This window comes from Lucilia sericata, unplaced genomic scaffold (assembly GCF_015586225.1).
Source record: "Lucilia sericata isolate MDLA Ls3-8-SP2 unplaced genomic scaffold, ASM1558622v1 Contig002262F_arrow, whole genome shotgun sequence".
Classification (NCBI taxonomy): domain Eukaryota; kingdom Metazoa; phylum Arthropoda; class Insecta; order Diptera; family Calliphoridae; genus Lucilia; species Lucilia sericata.
In genome coordinates this window covers 6,305-29,691 of record NW_023996085.1, presented here as the reverse complement: position 1 = coordinate 29,691, position 23,387 = coordinate 6,305, and the positions used below count along the sequence as shown (strand labels likewise).

At 26.0% G+C, this 23,387-nt stretch overlaps 1 protein-coding gene across 1 annotated transcript in view; it reads right to left on the bottom strand.

Annotated features, from left to right (window-relative positions):
• The window catches only part of LOC119613721 (bifunctional heparan sulfate N-deacetylase/N-sulfotransferase-like), a gene marked incomplete at both ends in the record, with an annotated part of 38,720 nt that extends 24,948 nt beyond the window's left edge, over positions 1 to 13,772 (bottom strand). The window contains one exon of the mRNA XM_037969761.1: positions 13,569 to 13,772. Within this exon, the coding sequence (XP_037825689.1) occupies positions 13,569 to 13,772 (204 nt within the window). The remainder of the gene's footprint in view (positions 1 to 13,568) is intronic.
• Positions 13,773 to 23,387: the final 9,615 nt, after the last annotated feature.

Here is a 23,387-nt window from a genome sequence, read left to right as displayed (position 1 = left end):
AAAGTCAAAATAGTCAGCACAAATAATAATGTTTCCAATTAGCTGATATCCATAAGTATAAATTTAAATGTAAAAGCCTACTATAGAGAAAAGAAAATATAAAAATAACTTCAATACTACTACATACACATGTCTGTCTATCAGTCAATACAAATTACTAGTGATATGATGCCTTCACAACATTTTGTTTATAGTTAAAATCCTTTTACCAAAAGAAACTCTTAGCAGGGGGTCGGATTGGTTGGTTGGGGGTAACAATTTAAACTTGTATTGCCTATTTTTTTTATCAGCAGAACATAAAAAAATGTTAAAGAAAAAAGAAAACGACATAAAGAATGAAAATCATAGTAAAATTTGTTGCCAGCTTACAATTTTCCAACCAATAAAGCAATCACAATTTTACACAATTCGTTATTTTTTGCCCCTTTTTTTCGTTCTTGGTTCTGTGACAGAATTTAACCAAATTTCTATAGATTCATGTATATATGTATGTAGTAGAGTAGAAATGTCAGACGAAAAAATTGCAGAATGGGTATCACAAAACATACATATGGAACATTGTACAACAAAGTTCAGAGTACAAATTTATACACATAGTCATATACATACGTATGTACATGTGTTTGCGTGTTCAGTTTAAAAATCCCTGTGGATCGGGTAGAATGTCCCGAAATAGTAATTTACCTACAATTAATGTAGGATAAATAACATAGAGTAGAGATAATTAAAACCATACAAAAAAAATTTCACCTCTATAGATTACTGAGAGGCACTTAAATATTGACTGACTTCTTGCTAAATTACATTGAGACAGTAAAACAGTGATATGCAGAGAGCTCTCTTTCGTTATTTGAGAGAGGGAAAGAACAAAAGTTTACATTACTCGGAGATACTAAAGTAGATTAGTGTCTATCTTAGATAGATCACTGAATTAAGGTGATGATTAGTTTTACGATAGATTATTTTGAGACCCTTTAAGTGATGATTTCTCTCTGCTATAAAAAGCCTAAAGAGAGGCAACAAAGGTCGAAATCGGGCAAAAATGTGTCTGGAAGGTGCACATTAAAAACAACAATGTTGCTGGAATAAGTATATGTTCAAGTTTTTCCATGTGTATGAGTGCACACACACACATGTGTGTGTGCGTTACGTACTTTCTTACCAAAAAGTAACAAATATTTGCGTGTAAAAATTTCAAAAAAGGAAACAGAAACTTTTTTATTCGTTAGCTAAGTTAGAAATCGCCCACTAGGAATATTAATGAATTCGAGCTTGTTGAAGTTTAGATGCAAATGTTTTTAATTAGAAACAATTTGCTTAAAGAGGAAAATTTCTTTGAAAATAAAGTTTCTGGATGCAAAGGAATTAAGTTCATCAATTAAAAAAAATTGTAAATCGTGTGTGGCAAAACATGACATACAAAATTATTTGAAACACATGTTGAAAACAAAGAAAGTTGTTAATGCAATCAGAAAAAAATTTGCAATACTATTTAAGGATTTGTGGATATTTAATGAAGTTAGGCTGCCAAATTTAGGAGAAGGTTGAGAATTCTTCTAAAATAGCGCTTTTAAGCTAAATTTTCTCGAAAATTTTTTAAAAAAAAGAGAATTTTCTCGAAAATGTTCTCTAGAGAGAGAATTTTCTCGAATATTTTCTATAGAGAGAGAATTTTCTCGAATAGTTTTTATAGAGAGAGAATTTTCATGAGAATTTTCATGAAAATTTTCTATAGAGAGAGAATTTTCTTGATAATTTTCTATCAAAAGAGAATTTTTTCGATAATTTTGTATAGAGAGAGAATTTTGTCGATAATTTTCTATAAAAAGAGTATTTTCTATAAAAAAGAGACAGAATTTTCTCGATAATTTTCTACAAAAAGAGAATTTTCCGGAAAATTTTCTCGAATATTGAGAGAATTTTCTCAAAAATTTCTATAGAGAGAATTTTCTCGAAAATTTCTATAGAGAGAATTTTCTCGAAAATTTCTATAGAGAGAATTTTCTCGAAAATTTCTATAGAGAGAATTTTCTCGAAAATTTCTATAGAGAGAATTTTCTCGAAAATTTTCTATAGAGAGAATTTTCTCGAAAATTTTTCTATAAAAAGAGATAATTTTCTGGAAAAATTTCTATAAAAAAGAGAATTTTCTGGAAATTTTTCTTTAAAAATAGAATTTCCTGGAAAATTTTCTATAAAAAAGAGAATTTTCTGGAAAATTTTCTATAAGAAAGAGAATTTTCTGGAAAATTTTCTATAAGAAAGAGAATTTTCTCGAAAATTTTCTATAAGAAAGAGAATTTTCTCGAAAATTTCTATAAAATGAGAATTTTTTCCAATATTTTCTATAGAAAGAGAATTTTCTGGAATATTTTCTATAGAGAGAGAATTGTCTCGAATATTTTCTATAAAAAGAGAATTTTCTCGAATATTTTCTATAAAAAGAGAATTTTATCGAAAATTTTCTATAAAAATAGAATTTTCTCGAAAATTTTCTAAAAAAAGAGAATTTTCTCGAAAATTTTCTGTAAAAATTGAATTTTATCGAAAACTTTCTATAAAAAGAGAATTTTCAGGGAAATTTTCTAAAAAATAGAAGTTTCTCGAAAATTTTCTAAAAAAGAGATTTTTTTCGAAAATTATATAAAAAGAGAATTTTCTGGAAATTTTTCTAAAAAAGAGAATTTTCTCGAAAATTTTCGAAATTTATAATTTAATTTCTCATTTTCGAACATGGACAAAAAATCATAATAAATTAATAATTTAATCAAATTTTACTTATTTACTAAAAATGTTTCAAAAATGTTTAAAAATTTTAATTTTCTTTTTCGAAATTTCAATGTTCGAAATTCGAAAATAATTACAATTCTGACAAAATTAAGATGATTTTTATTCATTATCTCGATACTCTAAATAATATTATTCCATTGTTAATAAATTTTCGAATTTATGATCGAATTTTCGAACCTAGTAGAAAATTACATATTTTGTATTCTTTGGCTAAAATTCTTCGAAAAACCGTTAACATTTCCAATTTCTTTGTAAAATTTCTAACGATTACCTTATATTCAACATTTAAAATCAACTTTATGCTTAACTTTTACATTTCCCAACAGGTGAATGTTGTCTAAAAATAGCAGAACACCAAACGTTACACTATTTCATTATATTTAGCACGCTCTAGCCAATCATCCATCCTTCCATCCATCTATCCAACTGTGAAAGTGTTGGCTTTTTATTATTTTTGGCCAAATTTTATGAGTTGCGTGTTCAAAAATGGATTGTCAGCTAATCAATTTTATACAATTTTCCCTTATTATTGATGTCATTTAAATTGACGATAATCAGCAAGAGTGAACAGCAGCTATAAATACACAAACACTCTAGCAGAGGGTGGCAGCTTGTTATCATTCCCTTTCCTACAATAATTCTATGAACACTGTTTTATGACATCAATATCAAACATGGTTTTTTTTGCTTATTTTTTTTTGTAAAAGGTTGTCATTTTTAGCTTTTTTATTACAAAATATTTCATACGCAATGTTAAACGACACTTTTTACGCTTTTCAACTTTATCTTGTAAGCAAAAAACAAAAAAATAAGGAAATTGAATTTTTTTCCCTTTAAGTTCTTATCCCTCTTTTCTTATTTAGGAATCTGCAAGGATGATAAAGAAAAATTCTTAAGATTTTTTTAACAAAACCTTGTTAATTTACCAAAATACGCGAACATGTTTATGGATGTGTATCACTAGTTGTGTAAGATGTGTATATTTCAGTTTTGAAGAAAGATTTATTTTTGGTTGTTGCAAATGGAGTAGGTATGAGGATGTAGTGGTAAGGAGGAGCAGGAGTGTGTAAAATATATTGTCTCATTATTGTTCGCAATTTTTAATGAGCAACAGCACTCTGTATGTAGCTGTCTTTTGTACAAGAAAGTAATATTATTAATAAAATTTTAAACACTTTTAAGCAAATTTAATGTGTCTGAAAGTGCTCGAAATGGTAGCTGCTGTCTCATATATGGATAAAGGATGAATAAAGAATGACAGTACAGTGAATAAAGATATTAAGAAAAGAAAATCACAAAATGTTCTACAGAACTAGAAATTGAAAATTTTTTAAGAGAAAATTTTTTGTAAATTTTCTATAAAATTACAATTTTTCACAAAATTTTCTATAAAAAAAATTATTTTATTTTTTTAAATTTCTATAAAACGAGAATTCTCTCGAAAATTTTCTATAAAAACAGAATTTTCACAAATATTTTATATAAAAAGAGAATTTTTTCGGAAATTTTCTATAAAATGAGAATTTTTTCGAAAATTTTCTATAAAAAGAGAATTTTCTCGAAAATTTTCTATCAGAAAAAGAATTTTCACGAGAATTTTCTCAAACAATTTCTATAAGAAAACGAATTTTCTCTAAAATTTCCTATAAAAAGAGGATTTTTACGAAAATTTTCTATAAAAATAGAATTTCCACGAAAATTTTCTATAAGAAAAAGAATTTTACGAGAATTTTCTCAAACAATTTCTATAAGAAAAATAATTTTCTCGAAAATTTTTTATAAAAAGAGAATTTTTCGGAAATTTTCTATAAAAATAGAATTTTTTCGGAAATTTTCTATAAAAAGTGATTTTTTTTTCGAAAATTTTCTATAAAAAGAGAATTTTCTTGAAATTTATTTATAAAAAACGGAATTTTCTGGAAATTTTTTTTAAAGAGAATTTTCTTGAAAATTTTCTATAAAAAAGATAGTTTTCTTGGAAATTTTCTATAAAAAAGAGAATTTTCTTGAAAATTTTCTATAAAAAAGAGAATTTTCTTAAAATTTTTTATAAAAAGAGAATTTTTTCGAAAATTTTCTATAAAAAAGAGAATTTTTTCGAAAATTTTCTACAAAAAAGAGAATTTTTTCGAAAATTTTCTATAAAAAAGAGAATTTTTTCGAAATTTTCTATAAAAAAGAGAATTTTCTCGAAAATTTTCTATAAAAACGAGAATTTTCTCGAAAATTTTCTATAAAAAAGAGAATTTTCTCGAAAATTTTCTATAAAAAAGAGAATTTTTTCGAAAATTTTCTATAAAAAAGAGAATTTTTTCGAAAATTTTCTATAAAAAAGAGAATTTTTTCGAAATTTTCTATAAAAAAGAGAATTTTCTCGAAAATTTTCTATAAAAACGAGAATTTTCTCGAAAATTTTCTATAAAAAAGAGAATTTTCTCGAAAATTTTCTATAAAAAAGAGAATTTTTTCGAAAATTTTCTATAAAAAGAGAATTTTTTCGAAAATTTTCTATTAAAAAGAGAATTTTCCCGAAAATTTTCTATTAAAAAGAGAATTTTCCCGAAAACTTTCTATTAAAAAGAAAATTTTCCTGAAAACTTTCTATTAAAAAGAAAATTTTCCCTAAATTTTTCTTATAAAAGGAGAATTTTCCCGAAAATTTTCTATAAAAAATTGTATTTTCCCGAAAATTTTCTATAAAAAAGACAATTTTCCCGAAAATTTTCTATAAAAAAGACAATTTTCCCGAACATTTTCTATAAAAAAGACAATTTTCCCGAACATTTTCTATAAAAAAGACAATTTTCCCGAACATTTTCTATAAAAAAGACAATTTTCCCGAACATTTTCTATAAAAAAGACAATTTTCCCGAACATTTTCTATAAAAAAGACAATTTTCCCGAACATTTTCTATAAAAAAGACAATTTTCCCGAACATTTTCTATAAAAAAGACAATTTTCCCGAACATTTTCTATAAAAAAGACAATTTTCCCGAACATTTTCTATAAAAAAGACAATTTTCCCGAACATTTTCTATAAAAAGACAATTTTCCCGAACATTTCTATAAAAGAGATTTTTCTCGAAAATTTTCTATAAAAAGAGATTTTTCTCGAAAATTTTCTATAAAAAGAGAATTTTCTCGAAAATTTTCTATAAAAAGAGAATTTTCTCGAAAATTTCTATAAAAAGAGAATTTTCTCGAAAATTTTCTATAAAAAGAGAATTTTCTCGAAAATTTTCTATAAAAAGAGAATTTTCTCGAAAATTTTCTATAAAAAGAGAATTTTCTCGAAAATTTTCTATAAAAAGAGAATTTTCTCGAAAATTTTCTATAAAAGAGAATTTTCTCGAAAATTTTCTATAAAAAGAGAATTTTCTCGAAAATTTTCTATAAAAAGAGAATTTTCTCGAAAATTTTCTATAAAAAGAGAATTTTCTCGAAAATTTTCTATAAAAAGAGAATTTTCTCGAAAATTTTCTATAAAAAGAGAATTTTCTCGAAAATTTTCTATAAAAAGAGAATTTTCTCGAAAATTTTCTATAAAAATAGAATTTTCTAGAAAATGTTCTATAAAAAGAGAATTTTCTCGAAAATCTTCTATAAAAATAGAATTTTCTCGAAAATGTTCTATAAAAAGAGAATTTTCTCGAAAATTTTCTATAAAAAGAGAATTTTCTCGAAAATTTTCTATAAAAAGAGAATTTTCTCGAAAATTTTCTATAAAAAGAGAATTTTCTCGAAAATGTTCTATAAAAAGAGAATTTTCTCGAAAATGTTCTATAAAAAGAGAATTTTCTCGAAAATGTTCTATAAAAAGAGAATTTTCTCGAAAATTTTATATAAAAAGAGAATTTTCTCGAAAATTTTATATAAAAAGAGAATTTTTCTCGAAAATTTTCTATAAAAAAGAGAATTTTTTCGAAAATTTTCTATAAAAAGAGAATTTTTTCGAAAATTTTCAATAAAAAAAGAATTTTCTCGAAAATTTTCAATAAAAAAAATTTTTCTGGAAAATTTTCTATAAAAAAGTGAATTTCCTGGAAAATTTTCTATAAAAAAGAGAATTTTCTTGAAAATTTTCTATAAGAAAGAGAATTTCCCGAAAATTTTCAAAAAAAAAGAGAATTTTCTCGAAAATTTTCTAAAAAAAAGAGAATTTTCTCTAAAATTTTCTAAAAAAAAGAATTTTCTCAAAACTTTTCTATAAAAACGAGAATTTTCCCGAACATTTTCTATAAAAAAGAGAATTTTCTCGTAAATTTTCTATAAAAAGACAATTTTCTCGTAAATTTTCTATAAAAAAAGAGTTTTTTTTTAAAGAGAATTTTATCGAAAATTTTCTATAAAAAAGAGAATTTTCTATAAAAAAAAGTATTTTCTCAAAAATTGTCTATAAAAAGTGATTTTTCTCAACAATTTTCTGTAATATTAATAAGTATTTTAAATTACTTGTGTAATAACAATATTACTTTGCCATCTTCGAAAATATTCTTAATTCAATTAGTTCTTAACAAAACCACAGATCTAGAGAGTGCGCCAAAAGTTCAATTTAAATTTCCTTTTTAACAACACAAAACTTAGAAGTTGTCGTGGTAATAGAAATTCTCTAGTTCAATTAACATCTAACACCAAAATATGAAATTAAGAAATAGAAATAAATGACAACCAAAAAGAAAATGAAATCAGGGGGAAAAAAGGCAAAACTACCAAACAAAAAATATTTTACACAGTTCTACAGCAATTTACAAGGAGAATATTTAAATGCAAGCGTTGAAAGAGAAGTAAACGCAGGAAACAAATATTTGCTGGTAAACAAAAAAAAAAACCTCAGCAATTTTCGCTGGAAAAACTCAGCCAACAAGAAAATTCATATTTTCCGACGACAACAACAAACAAAAAAGGGAAAAACATAATGTATAAAAGAAAACCATTTGGAAAAACGCGGATGAGTGGTAGTGGAAGAGAGTGAGAGTTTGAAGAGAATGCTTTTAACTAATTTACCTAATTAAAATGTAAAACGGCAACCTAATTATATTGAAACGACAGTATTATAAACACATACATTTATACAAATACACACAGATTTTCAGCGACGTTCTTACACATGAAATTAGTAAATGTATATGTAGAGCAGTGAACGTCACTTGTAGATATAAGTGGACGAATATAGACCGAGATTTAGTAGGGTTTTAAAAGTACAGAAGAAATATTTATGTTAAGTTCTTTTTATGCCCACCACTGATTTAAAACGTTGAAATTTATACACGTACATATTACACACACATATAATGTTAAATATTTAAACACTTTGTATATCCCTCCAATACCAATTATGAAATCAAAGCGAAAGAAGAAGAACTGTTTTAAAATGCTTTAAATATATTTAAAAACTCAAACAAAGGACCACTAATCGGATATACCGGATCATGTAACATAATCCAAGATCATATTTTCTTTAAAAGTTTGACTATTACAAATCAGTCTTAAACTAGGGATTAAAACCGAATTCAACTTCAACATCGTGGAAACTTTTTTAATATACCACCATTATCCGAACTAATCGGATGGGTTTTTCATATTTCTTTGTTTTAAAAAAGAAAATTTTCTATAAAAGTCTTAAACTAGGGATTAAAACCAAATTCAACTTCAACATCGTGGAAACTTTTTTTAATATACCACCATTATCCGAACTAATCGGATGGTTTTTTCATATTTCTTTGTTTTAATTTTTCACTGACAATCATACTGTTGACTGACCATAAACGACCATTTTCTACCACCCAAACGTTTTTCATAAATGTCTGCAGAAAAAAAGCTGGTGTTAGTAATTGGTTGTAATAAGAAAAAACACCATAAGGACAACACAATTTATCCGATTATTATGAACAAAAGTAGTGTACAACACCTACAACTCTTATAAGGTCGGGTTTGGGTATGATAGTATAATATTGTCTTAGTATGTACATCAGTGTTACGTGCATTTTGACTGCCATGCTGCTGTTAAACAAGTTGTAAAATGTTAAATATCATGTCATTACAACAGCATCAGATGGTGTTACATATTTGGCACAATGTTCTCCAGTCAAATGTTGGTTTTTTTTAAGTCAATAAAAGTGAAGACCCTCATCTTACTTAGTTTTTGCAGTTATTAAAAGGGTCACATGTTTTGAACTTTTTTCCAGGAAAATACAAAAGATATGCAATAGAACAGACATAATAAAGAATTGTGTTTAAAGAACTAGATTTTATAAAGAAAAATGTTGGTAAAATTTTGTATAAATGCAAAATATCATCATTAAAAAGAGAACATTTTCTAAATGTTTCTTATAAAATAAAACATTTTTATTAAATTCTTTATAAGAGATTTTCTCTCCAAAGTGTTCTATTAAAAATTAGTTTCTCAAAAATTTTCTATAAAAAGAGAATTTTCTCAAAAATTTTCTTTAAAAAGAGAATTTTCTTAAAAAATTTATATAAAAAGAGAATTTTCTTTAAAAATTTCTATAAAAAGAGAATTTTCACAAAAAATTTCTACAAAATGATTTCCTCAAAAAATTTCTACAAAAAGAGAATTTCCTCAAAAAATTTCTATAAAGAGAGAATTTTCTCGAAAATTTTCCATAAAAAGAGAAGTTTTTCGAAAATTTGCTATAAAAAAGAGAATTTTCTCGAAAATTTTCTATAAAAAGAGAATTTTCTCGAAAATTTTCTACAAAAAGAGAATTTTCTCGAAAATTTTCCATAAAAAGAGAAGTTTTTCGAAAATTTGCTATAAAAAAGAGAATTTTCTCGAAAATTTTCTATAAAAAAGTGAATTTTCACGAAAATTTTATATAAAAAGTGAATTTTCTCAAAAATTTTATACAAAAAGAGAATTTTTTCCAAAATTTTCTATAAAAAAGAGAATTTTTTCCAAAATTTTCTATAAAAAAGAGAATTTTTTCCAAAATTTTCTATAAAAAAGAGAATTTTCTCGAAAATTTTCTATAAAGAAGAGAATTTTCTCGAAAATTTTCTATAAAGAAGAGAATTTTCTCGAAAATTTTCTATAAAGAAGAGAATTTTCTCGAAAATTTTCTATAAAGAAGAGAATTTTCTCGAAAATTTTCTATAGAGAAGAGAATTTTCTCGAAAATTTTCTATAGAGAAGAGAATTTTTTCGAAAATTTTCTATAGAGAAGAGAATTTTCTCGAAAATTTTCTATAGAGAGGAGAATTTTCTCGAAAATTTTCTATAGAGAAGAGAATTTTCTCGAAAATTTTTTATAGAGAAGAGAATTTTCTCGAAAGTTTTCTATAAGAAAGAGCATTTTCTCGAAAATTTTCTAAAAAAAAAGAGAATTTTCTCCAAAATTTTCCATAAAAAGAGAATTTTCTCGAAAATTTTCCATAAAAAGAAAATTTTCTCGAAAATTTTCCATAAAAAGAGAATTTTCTCGAAAATTTTCCATAAAAAGAGAATTTTATCGAAAATTTTCCATAAAAGAGAATTTTCTCGAAATTTTTCCACAAAAAGAGAATTTTCTCGAAAATTTTCCATAAAAAGAGAATTTTCTCGAAATTTTCTATAAAAAGAGAATTTTCTCGAAAATTTTCCATAAAAAGAGAATTTTCTCGAAAATTTTCCATAAAAAGAGAATTTTCTCGAAAATTTTCCATAAAAAGAGAATTTTCTATAAAAAAGAGAATTTTCTGGAAAACTGTCTATAAAAAGAGAATTTTCTAGAAAATTTTCTAAATAAAAGAGAATTTTCTCGAAAATTTTCTATAACAAGGAGAATTTTCTCGAAAATTTTCCATAAAAGAGAATTTTCTCAAAAAATTTCCATAAAAAGAGAATTTTTTCGAAAATATTCCATAGAAAGAGAATTTTCTATGAAAGGAGAATTTTCTCAAAAATTTTCTATAAAAAGAGAATTTTTTCTAAAATTTTCTATAAAAAGGGAATTTTCTCGAAATTTTTCTATAAAAAGAGAATTTTATCGAAAATTTTCTAGAAAAAGGAGAATTTTATCGAAAATTTTCTAGAAAAAGGAGAATTTTATCGAAAATTTTCTAGAAAAAGGAGAATTTTATCGAAAATTTTCTATAAAAAGGAGAATTTTATCGAAAATTTTCTATAAAAAAGTGAATTTTCACGAAAATTTTATATAAAAAGTGAATTTTCTCAAAAATTTTATACAAAAAGAGAATTTTTTCCAAAATTTTCTATAAAAAAGAGAATTTTTTCCAAAATTTTCTATAAAAAAGAGAATTTTTTCCAAAATTTTCTATAAAAAGAGAATTTTCTCGAAAATTTTCTATAAAGAAGAGAATTTTCTCGAAAATTTTCTATAAAGAAGAGAATTTTCTCGAAAATTTTCTATAAAGAAGAGAATTTTCTCGAAAATTTTCTATAAAGAAGAGAATTTTCTCGAAAATTTTCTATAGAGAAGAGAATTTTCTCGAAAATTTTCTATAGAGAAGAGAATTTTTTCGAAAATTTTCTATAGAGAAGAGAATTTTCTCGAAAATTTTCTATAGAGAGGAGAATTTTCTCGAAAATTTTCTATAGAGAAGAGAATTTTCTCGAAAATTTTTTATAGAGAAGAGAATTTTCTCGAAAGTTTTCTATAAGAAAGAGCATTTTCTCGAAAATTTTCTAAAAAAAAAAAGAGAATTTTCTCCAAAATTTTCCATTAAAAGAGAATTTTCTCGAAAATTTTCCATAAAAAGAAAATTTTCTCGAAAATTTTCCATAAAAAGAGAATTTTCTCGAAAATTTTCCATAAAAAGAGAATTTTATCGAAAATTTTCCATAAAAGAGAATTTTCTCGAAATTTTTCCACAAAAAGAGAATTTTCTCGAAAATTTTCCATAAAAAGAGAATTTTCTCGAAATTTTCTATAAAAAGAGAATTTTCTCGAAAATTTTCCATAAAAAGAGAATTTTCTCGAAAATTTTCCATAAAAAGAGAATTTTCTCGAAAATTTTCCATAAAAAGAGAATTTTCTCGAAAATTTTCCATAAAAAGAGAATTTTCTCGAAAATTTTCCATAAAAAGAGAATTTTCTATAAAAAAGAGAATTTTCTGGAAAACTGTCTATAAAAAGAGAATTTTCTAGAAAATTTTCTAAATAAAAGAGAATTTTCACGAAAATTTTCTATAACAAGGAGAATTTTCTCGAAAATTTTCCATAAAAGAGAATTTTCTCAAAAAATTTCCATAAAAGGAGAATTTTTTCGAAAATATTCCATAGAAAGAGAATTTTCTATGAAAGGAGAATTTTCTCAAAAATTTTCTATAAAAAGAGAATTTTTTCTAAAATTTTCTATAAAAAGGGAATTTTGTCGAAATTTTTCTATAAAAAGAGAATTTTATCGAAAATTTTCTAGAAAAAGGAGAATTTTATCGAAAATTTTCTAGAAAAAGGAGAATTTTATCGAAAATTTTCTATAAAAAGGAGAATTTTATCGAAAATTTTCTATAAAAAGGAGAATTTTATCGAAAATTTTCTATAAAAAGGAGAATTTTATCGAAAACTTTCTAGAAAAAGGAGAATTTTATCGAAAATTTTCTATAAAAAGGAGAATTTTCTCGAAAATTTTTTATAAAAAGCTGAATTTTGTCAAAAATTTTCTATAAAAGGAGAATTTTCTCAAAAATTTTCCATAAAATTAAATTTTTCTATAAAAAGAAGAATTTTCTCGAAAATTTTCTATAAAAAAGAAGAATTTCCTCGAAAATGTTCTATAAAAAGAAGAATTTTCTCGAAAATATTCTATAAAAAGAAGAATTTTCTCGAAAAATTTCTATAAAAAGAAAAATTTTCTCGAAAATTCTCTATAAAAAAGAGAATTTTCTATAAAAAGAGAATTTTCTCGAATATATAAAAAGGATAATTTTTTAGAAAATGTTCTATAAAAATGAAAATTCTCTAGAAAATTTTCTAAAAAAGAGATTTTTATTTGAAATTTTCTCGAAATTTTTCTATAAAAATATAACGAAAGAGAAAAGAGTTTTTGTTTTTTTTTTGATTTTCTATACCAAGAGAATTAATAGAAAAGTTTCTACATAAATGAATAAATTTGTTTTAGTTTACTGTCTGGTTGAACAAACATTTTGTTTAGAAAAAATGCTTGACATTAGGAAAATTAATGACTCCACATCAACAACATTAATAATGTTCATTTATTTTGTTGTTGTTTTGTAAACATTGTTTGACCAATTACATTTGAAAGTGTACTTTGTACTGAATATAGAGGTTGACCAGGTTTTGTATGTTTAATTTGTCACAAAAACCTATAACCACAAACAGAGTTAAATAAATACAAATACAACGACACCTTACACCTCTTTTTCTAAAACAGCCGCAAAATAATTATTGCAATAAATCCTTTGAGGCCTTTATTTATGTACAAATTTACAAATACTAAAAACCTAAATAAATATTCATACACAAGAAAAAAGTAACAGCTTCCGTTTCCATTATAAACCACAATTGAGACTATAATTATGAAATAATGTTGATAATAAAAAGAAATTAATCAATCAAGTATAAAATTAAGTGGGCGCCTAAAGGTCTCTCCCCTCTGAATTCAAGCGGAATTAAAATATGTAAATAAAAAATATTTTATTACCAATAAACTCTACCAAAATATTTCAGGTAATTGTAACTACAAACGTATGTATGTATTTATGTACAAATCCCCAAAACACTTTTGGCATTTAAAAACCAATTAAATGAAAAAATAAATAAAATATTTTCTATTGTTTGTCTCATGTTTTACTTACTTTATTCGATTGTAAACAAGTAATTCTGCAATATCACGTCCCAATCCTGAATACGTTGTCTCTACAAATACCAACACTTTCGGATCGATGCGTAAACGTGCCTCTGTACGATGATCAGGTGCTGGCGATGCATTTCTCGTGTGTTTCCCACTGCCCATGCGACAATTGATAATTGGTGTGGGTCTCGTATCACGTTGTATTAAACTGCAAAATATGGAAAATAATAAAAATATGTTTTTCTTTTTTATTAACTCTTAACTCCAAAATAGCAGAAAAAATATGAAAGAACAGGAAATAAACGAGAGTAATAAAATTGTTATAAAAAACAAAAATTATAAATTGGTTTATTATTGTTGCAGTTACAGCAATAAATTTGTATTATTTTCTATAAATGTTTTTTAAACGTTACAACGAATTTTGTTTGAAAATAATAAAAAAAATGTATTTAACTAAATATTTATTGTCATGTACCTTTTAGTAGTTTAGAAATTAGAAATTATTTGATGTGAGTTTTTATTAAAGTAATAAAATTTATTTGAATTTAAATGGACATTTTTTAATTTGTTATTTTTATTTGACATAAAGATTATTTTAAAATAAATTAAAGTTATTTAAACAGAAATTTAAAAAATATTCACAGGCAGCAACATAATTGTACTATCGACACCACTAGAGAATATTTTGCATTTGAAATGCATAAAAACCAGTCATAGTATTGACTATAGATCCATATTCTTTAATATAGACCAGTCTACAGTTTTGACAATAGATTGGTCTATAGTCTTGATCATAGACCAGTCCATATTCTGAGACCAGTACAAGCTCTTAAATATACATCAGTCTAGAGACACTACAGACAAGACAAGTATGTCTCTAGTCTTAAGTATAGATTATAGTCTTAACTATAGAAAACTTTGTAGTATAGACTATAGACTTGAATATAGACAAGCCTAGACATATACTGCCTTAATCATAAACATTTATCAAAGGTTTATAGAACAAATTTTGTAGGAAAATTTGATTTACAAACCTTTGATAAAAGTTTGTGAATAAGGCCCTTAGACTATAGTATTTACTGTAGACAATGCTAAAGTCTATAGTCAAGACTATAGTATATAATATAGACAAGCCTATAGTATAGACTATAGTCTTGACTACAGTCAAGTCTATAATATAGACTATAGTCTTGACTATAGACAAGTCTACAGTATAGACTATAGACAAGTCTATAGTATAGACTAAAGACAAGACTATAGTATAAACTAAAGACAAGACTATAGTATTGACTATAAACAAGCCTATAGTGTAAACTATAGTCTTGACTATAAACAAGCCTATAGTGTAAACTGTAATCTTGACTATAGACAAGTCTATAGTGTAAACTATAGTCTTGACTATAGACAAGTCTATAGTGTAAACTATAGTCTTGACTATAGACAAGTCTATAGTGTAAACTATAGTCTTGACTATAGACAAGTCTATAGTGTAAACTATAGTCTTGACTATAGACAAGTCTATAGTGTTAACTATAGTCTTGACTATAGACAAGTCTATAGTATAAACTATAGTCTTGACTATAGACAAGTCTATAGTGTAAACTATAGTCTTGACTATAGATAAGTTTATAGTGTAAACTATAGTCTTGACTATACAAAAGTCTATAGTGTAAACTATAGTCTTGACTATAGACAAGTCTATAGTGTAAACTATAGTCTTGACTAAAGACAAGTCTATAGTGTAAGCTATGGCGTTGACTATAGACAAGTCAATAGTCTAGACTATAGACAAGTCTATAGTATAGACTATAGTCTTGACTATGGACAAGTCTATAGTATAGACTATAGTCTTGACTATAGTCTATACTATAGACAAGTCTATAGTATAGACTATAGTCTTGACTATAGACAAGTCTATAGTATAGACTATAGTCTTGACTATAGACAAGTCTATACTATAGACTATAGTCTTGACTATAGACAAGTCTATAGTATAGACTATAGTCTTGACTATAGACAAGTCTATAGTATAGACTATAGTCTTGACTATAGACAAGTCTATAGTATAGACTATAGTCTTGACTATAGACAAGTCTATAGTATAGACTATAGTCTTGACTATAGACAAGTCTATAGTATAGACTATAGTCTTGACTATAGACAAGTCTATAGTATAGACTATAGTCTTGACTATAGACAAGTCTATAGTATAGACTATAGTCTTGACTATAGACAAGTCTATAGTATAGACTATAGTCTTGACTATAGACAAGTCTATAGTATAGACTATAGTCTTGACTATAGACAAGTCTATAGTATAGACTATAGTCTTGACTATAGACAAGTCTATAGTATAGACTATAGTCTTGACTATAGACAAGTCTATAGTATAGACTATAGTCTTGACTATAGACAAGTCCTATAGTATAGACTATAGTCTTGACTATAGACAAGTCTATAGTATAGACTATAGTCTTGACTATAGACAAGTCTATAGTATAGACTATAGTCTTGACTATAGACAAGTCTATAGTATAGACTATAGTCTTGACTATAGACAAGTCTATAGTATAGACTATAGTCTTGACTATAGACAAGTCTATAGTATAGACTATAGTCTTGACTATAGACAAGTCTATAGTATAGACTATAGTCTTGACTATAGACAAGTCTATAGTATAGACTATAGTCTTGACTATAGACAAGTCTATAGTATAGACTATAGTCTTGACTATAGACAAGTCTATAGTATAGACTATAGTCTTGACTATAGACAAGTCTATAGTATAGACTATAGTCTTGACTATAGACAAGTCTATAGTATAGACTATAGTCTTGACTATAGACAAGTCTATAGTATAGACTATAGTCTTGACTATAGACAAGTCTATAGTATAGACTATAGTCTTGACTATAGACAGTCTATAGTATAGACTATAGTCTTGACTATAGACAAGTCTATAGTATAGACTATAGTCTTGACTATAGACAAGTCTATAGTATAGACTATAGTCTTGACTATAGACAAGTCTATAGTATAGACTATAGTCTTGACTATAGACAAGTCTATAGTATAGACTATAGTCTTGACTATAGACAAGTCTATAGTATAGACTATAGTCTTGACTATAGACAAGTCTATAGTATAGACTATAGAATCTTGACTATAGACAAGTCTATAGTATAGACTATAGTCTTGACTATAGACAAGTCTATAGTATAGACTATAGTCTTGACTATAGACAAGTCTATAGTATAGACTATAGTCTTGACTATAGACAAGTCTATAGTATAGACTATAGTCTTGACTATAGACAGTCTATAGTATAGACTATATTCTTGACTATAGACAGATTAGTATAGACTATAGTCTGACTTAAGACAAGTCATATAGTAGATATAGTCTTGACTATAGACAAGTCTATAGTATAGTCTATAGTCTTGACTATAGACAAGCTATAGTATAGACATAGTCTGACTAAGAAGTCATAGTATAACTATAGTCTTGACTATAGGACAAGTCTATAGTATAGACTATAGTCTGGACTATAGACAGTCTATAGTATAGACTATAGTCTGACTATAGACAAGTCTATAGTATAACTATAGTCTTGACTATAGACAAGTCTATAGTATAGACTATAGTCTTGACTATAGACAAGTCTATAGTATAGACTATAGTCTTGACTATAGACAATTCTATGGTATAGACTATAGACTTAACTATAGACAATTCTATGGTATAGACTATAGTCTTAACTATAGACAATTCTATGGTATAGACTATAGTCTTGACTATAGACAATTCTATTGTATAGACTATAGTCTTGACTATAGACAAGTCTATAGTATAGACTATAGTCTTGACTATAGACAAGTCTATAGTATAGACTATAGTCTTGACTATAGACAAGTCTATAGTATAGACTATAGTCTTGACTATAGACAAGTCTATAGTATAGACTATAGTCTTGACTATAGACAGGTCTATAGTATAGACTATAGTCTTGACTATAGACAAGTCTATAGTATAGACTATAGTCTTGACTATAGACAAGTCTATAGTATAGACTATAGTCTTGACTATAGACAAGTCTATAGTATAGACTATAGTCTTGACTATAGACAAGTCTGTAGTATAGACTATAGTCTTGACTATAGACAAGTCTATAGTATAGACTATAGTCTTGACTATTGACAAGTCTATAGTATAGACTATAGTCTTGACTATAGACAAGTCTATAGTATAGACTATAGTCTTGACTATAGACAAGTCTATAGTATAGACTATAGTCTTGACTATAGACAAGTCTATAGTATAGACCACAGTCTTGACTATAGACAAGTCTATAGTATAGACTATAGTCTTGACTATAGACAAGTCTAAAGATAAAGCAATAGCTTGGTTCATAGACGAGACTTCAGACTTAAATAATCTTGACCCAGGTCTAGTGCCTTAATTATAGAATCAAAAGTATCGCTTGATTCACTGGGAAAATAATACTTGTATTTACTTTTCGATATCTTCCTGTGAGCTCTGAAAAAACATAAAACTTTTGTACACAGACTTCGTATTGTTAATCTTGTTTTTTTTTTTTTGTATTTTACATAATTGCAAATTAATCAACAAGCTTTTGTATTGTTTCTATTGTCTGTTTTTTGCATTTGGCTTTGTTGAAAAATATCCAAAAAACTGTTAGATAGAATGAAAAAAAAATGTAAAACAAACATTATTACTGTCATACAATTGAGGTCACATTATTTATATTTGTTCTCTATAGCGAATTGTATTAAACCAGCAGTTTTAGGAAAATACAATGCATTTGTAGTTAACAGTACTGTGCAGAAATGGTTTGCTACTGAAACTGAATTATCTCGCCAAAGTGTAAGCGTATCTGAGTCGAGACATCTCATCCCGAACTGCAGGGTTTATATCTAATTATGTGCGTGTGTGTTTGTGTGGTTGTTTGGTTTATTACTCTATTTATATTTAAATTTATTGTCAAATTTATCTTATTTATATTATAAACAATATAATGTAGTTAAATATGCTTGTTTACGATATTTTATTTTCACAAACATTAACCAAAACTATTAAACAGAAAAATTATGCATGTATGTGTACTATTCAGATTAACGAAGGTTTACAATTGTAACTTTTATAAAGGAATTAATGGGACGAATTCAAATCCCCAAGTAATTTTTGAAAACCAGATTTTTGGGATTTTTTTCTTTTTATAGGAAATTATTGAGAAAATAATTTTTTATTATAGGAAATTTTCGAGAAAATTCTCTTTTTATAGAAAATTTTCAAGAAAATTCTTTTTTAGAGGATATTTTCGAGAAAATTCTCTTTTTAGAGAAAATTTTTCAGGAAATTTTTTTATACAAAATTTTTGAGAATATTCTAATTTTCATTTTCGAAATTTAATATTTTCTTCTTATTTCCGGACTTTTTTCGTTAGTATTTGTTATCAACCTGTAACATACATGTAAGTAAAACTATTAATAAACAAAATTAAAATTCTTTCTCTACCGCATCTAAATTTACATTTTCTATTACATTTTTAATTGATCCAGTTATTATTTGTAATACAATACTTCATGCTGCATATATAACAATATTTTCTAAAAAAACCAATTAAATTTAATACTTATTCATGTTGCAACTTCAGTAAAAATACATTTTTTTAAAAATTAAGTAAAAATATTTCTACTCGTAACAGGAGCACTGTACATACACACACTCATAGTAAATGTGTTAAACTTCAATTAATAAATTCTCAGAAATAGAAATCTACAACATGCGATTACGAAAGCGAATAGTTTTGCTAACGAAACATGTGTATAGACAATCAATTCAAATGGTTACAATAAACGAGTGGAAAAAAATTGGTGAAAAAATAAATTTACGTTTTTTTTTGTTTCTAAACTCTGTGAAAAATTGTAAATAAAACTCGTAATGAATGCAAATTTACAGAAAAACAATGTATGAAATGGAATGATGGGTATGAGAATAAAACGAACGAATGCTATTTGTACATGGAATAAAATATTTGAAAAGCAAAACAAATGCACATATTCATTCAAACCAACAACACATTCTCATATACTCTGACACTCACATAAATACTTAATACTGGCGGATGTAAGGTGGTTGGTTTGGTAAGGTGCAGAATAGGCGTTTGAATAGCCTAGCCAATAGTCAATAGATTCGTCTACGATAAACTATAGACTAGTCAAATGATTGGTCTATAAACCAGTCCACAAAGAAAACTATCGATTAGTTATATGATAGATCCATAAAGAAGTCTATAGATGAGACATGTCGAATGCATAATTCATAGACTAACAAGTAGCTAGACGATAGACTAGAGTGGTTCATAGACTAGTCAGTAGACTGGTTCATAGACTAGTCAATAGATTGGCCCACAGACAAGTCAATAGACTGGTCCATAGATAAGTTTATAGGGTAGGCAATAGACAAGTCCAAGAGTAATCCATAGAGTAGGCAATCGACTACATAATAGCTTAGCCCCTACACTAGTCAATAGAACAGTCCATAGACTGGTCTATATACTGGTAGGCTAGTCCATAAACTGTCTAGTCTATTGACCAGTCCATTGGCTACTCAATAGAAAATCTATAGAGTAGGCCATATATAAGAAACTAGACTAATCCATTGGCTAGTCCATAGAGCAATTCATAGATCAGTCTATAGACTACCATAGACTAAGTCAAGAGACTGGTATATACAGTCCATAAACTGCTCCATAGACTAGTCTATCAGTATATTGACTAGACCATAGAAAAATGTATAGAGTACAGATTAGTCCATAGACCAATCCGTTAGTTAATCAATGGACTAATCCATAGACTAGCCAATAGGCAAGTCCAAGTGTAATTCATAGACTAGTCTATAGACTAGATATAGCTTAGGCCCCAGTCTAGTTTATAGACTGCCTCCATATACTAGTCTAGTTAATTGACCACTTCCATTCACTAGTACATTGACAAATCCATAGTCTAGTCTATGAGCTTTCCCAGAGACTAGTTCTGGCTATTTTGAGTTATTTGTTTCCTTTCTTTTATTAACTGATCAATTGAGCCACGGCAAATTGTTAGTTGTAAAATAACTAGAAAAATATTTCGATAACACTTAACAAAGAATGCATTTAAGCGAAACACACACACAAATACATAGAACAACAAAATAAAAGTGTTGAATAGAGAGAAAAGAAAACAAAAAATAAATAAAAACTGAAATGAATTGTATTAAGAACTAACAACACTTTAACCACCAAAAGCTTCATGGATATTCATTTCTTTTCCAGGCAATCTACTTCCATATGCATTTATTTCCTAAAAATTTAAATAGTTCTAGCTAAATTTAGAACTTTAGAAATTTAAATAAAATTACTAACAATTTAAAGAGTTCGTAGATATTCCTGCGAATATTGAAATCTTTCTTTAAATACTGCGAAATTTTTTCGTAACACAATATTACGTATTCCAATAATGTTTTACTTCTTTAAAACCCAATCGACCAAGAACAATAAAAGGTACTTTACTTATGAAGTACGCAGCAGAAGTGTGTATGTGTTATAAATACCGATTGCTAGTAAAAAACAAAACATAAAAGTAGAAAAATTTGTTGCGTAATCAACGTGCCTTCCCTCCATTCTGGCGCTTTGTTACGCATACCTCCTGTTCCCTCTCCCTACTAAGTAGTTTAAATTGCTTTTATTGGTTTGCATTTTATGTCAGACAGCTGGCTGTCGGTCTGTTTGTCCGTCCGTCCGTTCGTCTGTCTCTTTGACTTTGCAAACTAACTGTGTTGGCATACTTTCTTTGAACGGAACTGGGCAGGGTCTGCGTATAAACGAAAAGAGACAAAAAAATAATTGAAAGAAATATTAAGACTTGACAAATGAAATGAGTGTTGTTGAAAATGCGCTTAAACAAGGATAAGTACCGGAAATAGTACCACTACTATTACAAACGACAGCAACAAGAAGCAGTAGAATAATGTAAACAACACAACTAACGACAGCAAGAACAATGACAGTTAATTGCATGTTTGCTACTGACATCAATATTTTCAAAGGACTATTTCTTGTAGCTTCTTTTTTCTTTCTTCTGTTTAATAACTTTTTTGTTTTGTGATCGGAAATAATGTTTGAGCAGTTTAGTTGCAATGAATATTATTTCCACGTTGAGAGGATATTTTTGTAAAAATTTATTTTATAAAAAATCCTTTAAACATCCTTTTATATTTTATTTATAATAAATTTCCTTACAATAAATTTACTTTTTAAGGAAATTTTCGATAAATTTCCTTTTTATAGGAAATTTTCGATAAATTTCCTTTTTATAGGAAATTTTTCGATAAATTTCCTTTTTATAGGAAATTTTCGATAAATTTCCTTTTTATAGGAAATTTTCGATAAATTTCCTTTTTATAGGAAATTTTCGATAAATTTCCTTTTTATAGGAAATTATCGATAAATTTCCTTTTTATAGGAAATTTTCGATAAATTTCCTTTTATAGGAAATTTTCGATAAATTTCCTTTTTATAGGAAATTTTCGATAAATTTCCTTTTTTATTAGTAAATTTTCGATAAATTTCCTTTTTATAGTAAATTTTCGATAAATTTCCTTTTTATAGGAAATTTTCGATAAATTTCCTTTTTATAGGAAATTTTCGATAAATTTCCTTTTTATAGGAAATTTTCGATAAATTTCCTTTTATAGGAAATTTTCGATAAATTCCTTTTTATAGGAAATTTTCGAAAATTTCCTTTTTATAGGAAATTTTCGATAAATTTCCTTTTTATAGGAAATTTTCGATAAATTTCCTTTTTATAGGAAATTTTCGATAAATTTCCTTTTTATAGGAAATTTCGATAAATTTCCTTTTTTATAGGAAATTTTCGATAAATTTCCTTTTTATAGGAAATTTTCGATAAATTCCTTTTTATAGGAAATTTTCGATAAATATCCTTTTTATAGGAAATTTTCGATAAATTTCCTTTTTATAGGAAATTTTCGATAAATTTCCTTTTATAGGAAATTTTCGATAAATTTCCTTTTTATAGGAAATTTTCGATAAATTCCTTTTTATAGGAAATTTTTCGATAAATTTCCTTTTATTAGGAAATTTTCGATAAATTTCCTTTTTATAGGAAATTTTCGATAAATTTCATTTTTATAGGAAATTTTCGATAAATTTCCTTTTTTATAGGAAATTTTCGATAAATTTCCTTTTTATAGGAAATTTTCGATAAATTTCCTTTTTATAGGAAATTTTCGATAAATTTCCTTTTTATAGGAAATTTTCGATAAATTTCCTTTTTATAGGAAATTTTCGATTTATTTTATAGGAATTTTTCCATTTATAAGAAATTTCGATAAATTTCCTTTATATAGGAAATTTTCGATAAATTTCCTTTCATAGGATATTTTCGATAAATTTCCTTTTTGCAGGAAATTTTCGATAAATTTCCTTTTTGTAGGAAATTTTCGATAAATTTCCTTTTTATAGGAAATTTTCGATTTATTTTATAGGAATTTTTCCATTTTATAAGAAATTTTCGATAAATTTCCTTTTTAAAGGAAATTTTCGATAAATTTCCTTTCATAGGAAATTTTCGATAAATTTCCTTTTTTGTAGGAAATTTTCGATAAATTTCCTTTTTGTAGGAAATTTTCGATAAATTTCCTTTTTGTAGGAAATTTCGATAAATTTCCTTTTTGTAGGAAATTTTCGATAAATTTCCTTTTTGTAGGAAATTTTCGATAAATTTCCTTTTTGTAGGATAT